This window comes from Octodon degus, unplaced genomic scaffold (genome assembly GCF_000260255.1).
Source record: "Octodon degus isolate 3935 unplaced genomic scaffold, OctDeg1.0 scaffold00003, whole genome shotgun sequence".
Taxonomy (NCBI): domain Eukaryota; kingdom Metazoa; phylum Chordata; class Mammalia; order Rodentia; family Octodontidae; genus Octodon; species Octodon degus.
Window position 1 is genome coordinate 28,071,871 of NW_004524579.1, and position 9,340 is coordinate 28,081,210.

The following is a 9,340-nucleotide window of genomic DNA, read 5'->3' on the forward strand; positions in this document are numbered from 1 at the left end:
AAACCAGATGCCAAAACCAGAGAAGGATCCAACCAAGAAAGAGAACTATAGGCCAGTCTGCCTAATGAACATGAATGCAAAAATTCTCAATAAGATACTGGCAAACAGAATGCATGAAATCATCAAGAAAGTGATATACCATGACCAAGTAGGATTCATCCCTGAGATACAGGGATGATTTAACATGCACAGATCAATAAATGTAATATACCATATTAACAAAGCCAAGGACAAAAATATGAACAAGGGCTGGCCCAATAGCTCAGCAGATTAAAGTGCCTGTAAACAGGCGCAGGGCCTGGGGACTCCAGCCCCTGGCCTGCCATGCCAGCACTGTCCCCAGGGTGGGCTAAGATGGCAATTGAGACTGGGCATGGTGGCATGCACCTGTAATCCCAGCTCTTGGGAGGCTGTAAACAGGCAGATCACTATGAGTCTGATCTAGTAGTGAGACCCTGAACACCTTGTAGACCCTTCCAAAAAAAAAAAAAAAAAAACCACCATGAATATCTCAATAGGTGCAGAAAAAGCTCCTGATAAAGTCCAGCACCCATTCATTCTAAAAACCCTACCAAAAATCAGAATAGGTGGTTCCTATCTCAATCTGATAAAAGCCATATATGACAAATCAACAGCCAACGTTAAACTAAGTAGGCAAAATTGAAAACTTACACTCTAAAATTAGGAACAAGACAAAGGAAAGAAATAAGTCAGAACTCAAAAATCAATAGCCTTCTTGTACACAGTTAAACTCCTGAGAGAGAAAAAATGAGAAATTAGGGAAACCACATCTTTCATAATAGCATCTAAAAACAAAAAAAAAGAAAAAGAAAAAGAAATACCTATGAGTCATTCTAATAAAAGAAGTAAAAGAACTTTACATTGAAAACTATGGTACTCTGGAAAAAAGGGATTGAAGAGGATATCAGCAATTGGAAATACATTCCTTGCTCTTGGGTAGAAATAACCAAAATAGTGAAAATAGCCATACTACCAAAATTACTGTACAGATTTAATGCAGTCCCAAGTAAAATTCCAAAAGCATGTCTCACAGAACTATGGAAAACAATCATATGGTTTGATTTTTTTTTCCATAAATTTATCGAGAAACAAATAGCAATGAGACTGTTTCAAACCAAACTGGTAGGACAGTTTCAATAATTAACACATTGTGTACATTCTTCCTAGAGGTTAATTGCTGTACAAGATGCAGACATGGTATCCTACTTACAAACACCATTAGAACAAATCATTCTATTCATTAAGACAGTGTAATTGTATATCGATCCTAGCCATTTGAATACACAGATACAAAATGGACATTTATCTGCATCCCCTTTTTGTTGTTAAGTTCCGTTATTTGAATATTATAGGTGTGTAAACTCAGCAAAATATTCTAAAAGAGTCCAGTAGCCCATAATAGTATTGGGTCTTCTGCTTGACTGGCAATGTCAGAAATTGTTGACCTGAGTCCCCTACAGCTCAACATAACACCATGGCTTTACTTCTTATACTTCATTTTTATACTTTTCTGCTGGATGGTTAAGACCAAGATAAAGCAGGACCAATGCAAAAAGAGTTGTAGCTTTTGTGTCTGATAAGGTCAATGAAATTCCCTGAGGATTTATCCTGAGATCCTGTACCTCAGATTGTAGAACCTTTGTCAGTGTCAGCCATGTAGATGAGTCATGGCCATTGCTTGGCCAATGTGCTTTCTGTGAAAGCCTGAGAGAATGTTTTCTCTCCATGTGACTCTCCTTAGGCACACTCTACATCATTGATCACATTCCTCTTTGGCCCCATAATCTCCTTGATCAGATGGAGATTACTGTGTTACATGACGTTACGGTACAAGTTCTCATATGTCCTGAGTCTTAATTGACCTTAGAAGGCTAGGGCCAAAATGTTGGCTTTCCTTGCAGGCCTCCTTTTTCTCTAATTTTGGTCTGCAAACTTAGGTTGTTAACCATCCAGAAGACAAGCTTATTGTTATTACCATACAATTTAGGCTATTAAGCTTAACCTCACTATCTGTCTGCATATCAAACATTTTAGGCATAATATGGAACAGGTATTTTTCATCAAGTGGTTTGATTTTTAAATACAGTAATGAGTTTATATTGTTATCCTGTAATCCTCTCAAAAATTCTGGTTTTTTAAAAAAATTTTTCTGTGAAATTTTACAGTCACTGAAAGAAAAATTCAAATTGGTCAGAGACTTTTTCACAGTTTTCCTCAATCAGCAGTTTGTAAGTCGAATTTAAGCCAAAAAAATCTGAATACAAAGTCGGTGCTTTGAACCATTAAACTGCTGCTGAGCTCAGGGAGGCTTAATGACCATATTTGTTTGTTAGTATATATGTAAAATGCAAGGATTACATTTTTGGAGGGCCACTGGGGAGTATGTATTTCTATGGTGCTTTTTAATTTTTTTTGTAGTGCTTAATTTCATCCAAAGTTTTGTAATTCTTTAGCATATTGATGGGTCTAAAATGAATGTAGGCCAGGTGTGATGGCACACACCTGTAATGCCAACTTAGAAGGCTGGGGCAGAAGGATTGTTTTGAGTTCAAGACCAGCCTGGGCTGCAAAGTGAGCTCAAGGCCATCCTGAACTACATAGTAAGACCCTATCTCAAAAAGAAAAAAGTTAAATAGAATAAAATAAAATGAATATAGTGTTGATAGGTGCAGTGTTTTTCTTAGCACAAGTGAGACTCTTTACCTGGAGTTTCATAATATATATTGCTTTTAGCATATGCAGTAAGCTTGACTAGTGTGTGGGCTATAGATTTTCTCTTTTGGTGTCTTGTTTTGAAACTGAGAGCTTTCTGTTAAACCCTCACACTCGAGAGCTTTGGTAATGATGGGGCAAGCACAAGAAACCTGTTCTGAGAACCACATCTGTCCAGGCGGTATTCTGTTAACTTCTCAGCCAACTGATGATTGTTTTCTAGCCCCTGCTGGTTTTAACATGGGGTTATTTGGGAGTTCTAATGGAAGAAATTCACTTCTGGGTGGAGGTCTTATTGTATCACAGTAAGAATATGGGTTTCTTACCCTGGTTGGTTTTAATATATAATAAGTTTTGTTTGCTTCACATCTTTGAGAAATTCTTCATTACTTTAACCTGTCAGTGTTGCCTCTTCTGACTTTGCAGAAATATGAAAAGATTTAGTTTTTATGTTTTTTTTTTTGTTTGAACTGGAGACTCAGGAAAGAGAGCATGTTTTATTCAGTTAGCTATCTTGAAACAGAATTCCCTTTTCCTCTTGTTTCTGTGCTCCTAGTATTAAAATTCTTAGTTGTCTGCAGTTAAAAGAGAGCTTAAAAGCTCTCAAATCCCCATTTTTTTTTTTCAGAAATTCATATGGTGACAAATCTGCTTGATCTGAATTTATCTGGTAGAAAAACCTGACCTGAACTATGAGAGATTATTGTCTTCACCTTTTTACTTGGTGTGATTTTTTTTTTTTTTTTCCTGTATTTAGGACAGGGTCTACAGGATCTCACTACATAGATTGGACTCATAGTGATTCTCCTGTTTTCAGCCTCTCAAGTATTGGGATTACAGGCGTGCGCTACCACGCCCAATCTCAATCGGCTATCCCTGGCATGTGCCAGGGACAGGGATAAGGATGGGGCTGGCATGGCATGCAGGAGGATCGAACCGCTGGCCCTTGCATCTGCCTAAGCAGGCACTTTAGTCTGATGAGCTATCTGGCGAGCTCTGAAAAGATATTTTATTATAGAAACAGCATGTAACTCATAATAATGTGTTTTCACTTAATCTTCAATATATACTTACCAAAAATACTGTTTTTGATCTAAAAACTCAGGGTCGGGATGCCAAAATAGATAGTCATCAGGAACCTTTTGTACACTTGGCCCCAGAGAACATACCTAGTACTTTTGAAGACGCAGTAAATATACTTAAGCCTTCAGCTATAATTGGTGAGTAAAGTTGTTAATAAATAGTTGTTACTTAACTATTGTTGCCATTCTGATCACCATATAATGTAGGATTACTAAAAATGAACTGACATGTATTACCTTGCTTGTAGAATTTGTAGTTGTTCCTCAGTATCTGGGGACCTGGAACTGGTTACAGGATTCACCACAGAAACCAAACTCTGCAATACTTAATTCTCTTGTATTAAATGTTTTAGTATTTGCATGATGTCTGTTCATATCCTCCTGTGTATTTATTTTTTTTTCCTCCTGTGTATTTCTTTATGTAGCCTTTAATTTTTTATTAGTCCATGTTTATTAGTCCAAAAATTGCATTCAGTGTGGGAGTAGGAACACATGCGTATCTTAATTCTTATTAGTCCCCTTCCCCTGTCCTCCCTTTCTCCTCTCTCCAGTCCCTTCACCTCTATGTACTATGTTTTAAATAATAATATACTGTTTAAGGAGTAATGACAAGGCAAAATTCTGCACATGTTTAGTACAGGTGCAGGTTTTCTTTCTTTTTTTGTATTTTAGGGAAGGGTCTACAGGGTGTTCAGGGTCTCACTACTAGATCAGACTCCTAGTGATCTGCCTGTTTACAGCCTCCCAAGAGCTGGGATTGCAGGCACATGCCACCACACCCAGTCTCAGTTGCTGTCTCAGCACGCTCCCAGGGGCAAGGCTGGCGCAGCAGGCCTAGGGATGGAACCCCTGCCCCTGCGCCAGCATGCAGGTGCTTTAATCTGCTGAGCTATTTGGCTGGCCCTTTGTTTTGCTTTTCTGTTTCTGTTTTTTTGTGAGGAGGTGGGAGGGGGGTTGTTTTTTGGGTTTTCATTTTGTTTTGTTTTGTTTTTTTTTTTTGAGACAAGGTCTCACTGATTTTCCTAGGCTGGATTTGAACTCATGATCCTCCTGCCTCAAGCATCTGCATCACTGGGATTATAGGCTTGCACCACATTGTCAGCTAGATGCATTTTTTTCCCCTCAGATATTTTCAGTATGCAATTGCTTGAACCCATATATGCAGAACCCCACAGATAGAGGCTGGGTGGTATTTCTGTGATAACTTCTCAGTTGCCATGCGTGAAAATCCAGTTAAAAGATGTTACTTGTACTCTAAAATACAAGCAGCTATGCAACTGGTCATGGATCATGCTTTGCTTTTATCTTCCCCCCCCCCCCCCCTTCCTCCTCCAACTCTTCCCTCCTTCCTTTTTTTTTTTTTTCTTTTAAAGAAGATCTCACTGTTACTTATACTGGTCCCAAATTCGTGCTCTCAAGTGATTTTCCCACCCAGCCTTTTGAGGATGATGCATGTCTAGCCCTTTATCATGCTTTACTTTTATCATGGTTATGACTGTTGGGCTCAAAATCATAAAAGACCAAGATAATGTGAGAGTCCACACCAGGAAAATGCAGTGTAGTTGGATTTTCATTGGTAACAAAGCCGAAAACTTGCTGTGTGTTTTGTATTGCATGGTTGACATGAGAGTACACCAGCGTAGCACAGAACTCTCAACAGAGAATGTCTTTAAAAGACTAGTGATTTGATGTCCTATGTAGCTGCAAGTTTGAATCCACAGTCATAATTTTGTCGATAACACATAGGACTCGTAGAAGTTAGGTAACAAAGGCCTATATGGTTCTTTCATAGCACCTGTTGAAGCCTTTATGATTTTGTTTCTTCGTTGTTTTTTTCCCAACTATAATCTGCCTGCATGATACTCATTTTTGTATCATAATGGCCCAGTACATTATGGGGATTAATAAAAATAAAGGTGAGCTCAATTGTATCAAAAAGTTGCTTTAGCCAAGATGATTCTTTTCCCTTCAGATTGCCTGTCATTTTGTTGGACATACCATGTTTTAAAAAATCAACATTTCACTTTCTAAGTTTTTAGCTGTAAAGTACACATAAAGTTTGCTATCCTGACCATTTTAAAGTGTATAGTACAATACATTTAAGTACATTTCCATTGTCAAGCGACAAGTCTTCAGAATTAGTGCAACTCTATACCCATTAAATAGTAATTTCAGGGTCAGGGGAGATAGCTCACTAGAATAAGCGGTTGCCTGGCGACTGTAAGGTCCTGAGTTCAATCCCTGGTTCTGCAAAAAAAAAAAGTATCTGAAGCTTCAGGGGACATTCAGATAGAAACTATAACTTGGCTCCTGTACTTCTAAGTACAGGAAACTAAATAGTAATTTCACATTTTCCTACCCCCTACCAACTATATTGTACTTTATATCTGAAAGACTCTGACTGTTCTAGGTACTTCAAATAAGTGGCCATGCATTATTTGCCTGCCATGAGCGTATTTTACCTAGCTTAATAGCCTGAGAATTCACGCATATTGCAGCAAGTTTTATTTCAGGATGATTGTAATAGTCATATCCTATTTTTTTTAATCTCCTGTAATTTACTATGGGTGATAAACAATATTTAAGCGAAATCTTTTTTCTGTACTTTAGGGAAGGGTCTATACACAGGGTGTTCAAGGTCTCACTACTAGATTAGACTCGTAGTGAACCGTCTGCTTACAGCCTGCCAAGAGCTGGCATTACAGGTGCACACGCCACCACGCCTGTAATGAGACATGATCTGTAGTTTTGTTATGGAAACCCTATTGCAGAACTGCTATTGATAAGAATTATTTATGGGCTGGGAGGTAGCTCAGTGGCATAGCACCTGCCTGGTAAGTGCAAGGTCCTGAGTTCAATTCCCAGTACCAGAAAAGAATTTATTATACCTGTGCTGAAGTTGCTTTTTTTCTCTGTTGTATTGTTGTAGGAGTGGCAGGTGCTGGCCGGCTTTTTACCCCTGAAGTAATCAAATCCATGGCTAATATCAATGAAAGGCCGATAATATTTGCATTAAGTAATCCAACAGCACAGGCTGAGTGCACGCCTGAAGAAGCATACACACTTACAGAGGTATTAATAATACTCATTCTAAGACTTGGTTCTGTTTGTTTTCACTTGCTCATTAAACATTCTTTTCTGTGTGTTTTGTGTGTATGATTGATTGATTGTTTTATGACAGGGCCTGTCTATATAATCTAGGCTGGCACTGAACTGGCTATGTAGCCCAGGCTGGCCTTGAACTTGAGCTCTCCCTGCCTCAGCCTCCCGAGTGCTGGGATTGTAGGCATGCGCCACCATCCCCGACTTAAACATTCTAGACTGTTCTTTTAGTGGTTTTCCTAGACATGACAACATGTATCTGTGTGTCATCACAGGCTGGCGTAAATTGCTTAAGTTAGTTCTGGAAAGCAGCTACCTTAACTGTCTTAATGCTGTCATTTTTTTATGCTGTTGTTGTTCCTCTAAATTTTAAACCAAAATGATGTAACTTTTTATACACAAATTATTCACTTGGATTTACCTACATTTTCGCTTTTTCTATCTCCATTCCTTCCTTTCTGCATGACTGTGTTTCTGTTCAAAATAATTTTTCTTCTACCAGAACTTCCTTTCTTGAGTGTGGGTCTGATGAATTCACTTGATGATTTCTTCATTTTGCCTTCATTTTAAAGGATATTTTCACTCTTCATAGAAGTAAAAGTTGGCATATACTTTATTTTAGTACTTTAAAGGTATTATTTTATTGTTTTCTGACTTCAGTTTTCCTTTTGACTGCTCATTGTTTTTCTGCGATACCGGGGATTGAACTTGGGACCTTGTGCTTGCCAGGCAGGCACTTATACCACTGAGCTATCTCCCGGCCCCTAGTTTTCCTTTTGCTAGCATCATGTGTTGGTTTTTTTGTTCTGTTATTTGAGACTCCCTATGTAGTTCAGACTATCTTTGAACTCAGTATGTAGCTTAGACTGGTCTTAAACTCTCAGTGATCCTCCTGCCTCAGCCTCCCAAGTGCTGAGATTATAGGCATGTTATCTACAACAGCTTACTTTCATTTAGATTGTTTGAAATTTACAAACAAAAAACCCAAAAAACAAAAAAAAAATGACCTATAAAAATTTGTGGCCCAGGGAAATAGCTCAGTGGAATAAGTACTTGCCTGGCAAGTGCAACGTCCTAAGTTCAACCCCTGGTACCACCAAAAAAACAAAAACCCTGACTCCTAAAGATTTGGTGCTTTCGGACTTTTAACACTGTTGTTAGATTATATTCCAGTTATAAATGCCTACCTTTCCTACCATTAAAGTTGTTTTTTCCTCCTGCTAGTCTATTAGTATTTATAGTATTTGTAGTGTTTACTATGTGATCACTTTCTGTGGTCTTACATGTGATCTGTAAGTAGATAAGAATTTGCAGTGTTTGAGATCAAATGCAGGGCTTTGAGGCTTAAGAAAAGGGATCTACTGCTGAGCTGTATCCCTGTCATAGTCACTTTCTCATTTCTGGGACAAAATTCCTGACATTCGCAGCTTAGAAGAGGAGAGGTTTTGCAGTTTTCACACTTTCGCGTAGTTGGCTGGCTCTTAGTCAGGAAGGAATAAAGGAAAGCCTGGCTGAGGAAAGCCGTGTGTGGTGTGGCAGCCAGAAGCAAGAGCGCAGAGAGGAGCTAGACCCGGAGGTCTACCTTCTCAGATTGTGCTCTGGCCTCTTCCAGCTGCGTCCCACCTCCTAAAGGAAGGCAGTTTTAGCATTCCCTTGATTCAGTCCTCTTTCTAAAGCCCTATGTGGGAAGCATATGAAGCCACTGGGAGACACCCAGTGAGAACCATGACAATCCCCAATTCCCTAGAAAGTAATTTTTTAATGGTGGTGCACACCTGTAATCCTGGAGCTGGGGAGGCTGAGATAGGAGGATCACCATGAGTCCGAGCTGCATAGTGAGACCCTGTACCAAATAAATAAATAAATTTTTTAAATGGAAATTTTTATAACTAATTTTGAAGTCATGCTGTCACAGAGAATAAGATTGAGACATAGTTTAAGTGAATTCCTTCTTAGTGTTACATAAAATAATGGCATAAATTTTTATTTTTTTTATTTTTTAAAAATAAAATTTATTTAAAAAAAATTAAAAATGTGCATAACTGGTTGTGCTCATTACACAAGTTGTCTCAAGTTGCATACAGTTACCTATAAAAGCCTCAAATTTATCCTTCTTTATAGCTGAATAGTACTCCATTGTACAAAAATACCACCTTTTTTAATCCATCCCTCAGCTGATGAGCATGTGTGTTGTTTCCAAGCTTTAGCTATGACAAATTGCACTGCTATAAACAGGGGGCACATGTATCACTATGATACGATGTTTTCAGTTCTTCTGGAAAATACGCAGGACGGGAATGCTTGGGTGAAACGGGACCTCTATTTTTAGTTTTTAAGGAATCTCCACACTGATGTCCACCGTGGCTGCACTAGTCTTAACTCCCACCAACAAGGGAGAAGGGCTCCTTTCTCCCTACAACCAC

General features: G+C 38.6%; 1 protein-coding gene across 1 annotated transcript in view; it reads left to right on the plus strand.

Moving 5' to 3' along the window:
* Me2 (malic enzyme 2) overlaps positions 1-9,340 on the plus strand; it is an 80,266-nt gene that overhangs the window by 46,074 nt on the left and 24,852 nt on the right. The window contains exons 11-12 of the mRNA XM_004623659.2: positions 3,839-3,953; positions 6,745-6,887. Coding sequence (XP_004623716.1) covers positions 3,839-3,953; positions 6,745-6,887 — 258 coding nt within the window. The remainder of the gene's footprint in view (positions 1-3,838; positions 3,954-6,744; positions 6,888-9,340) is intronic.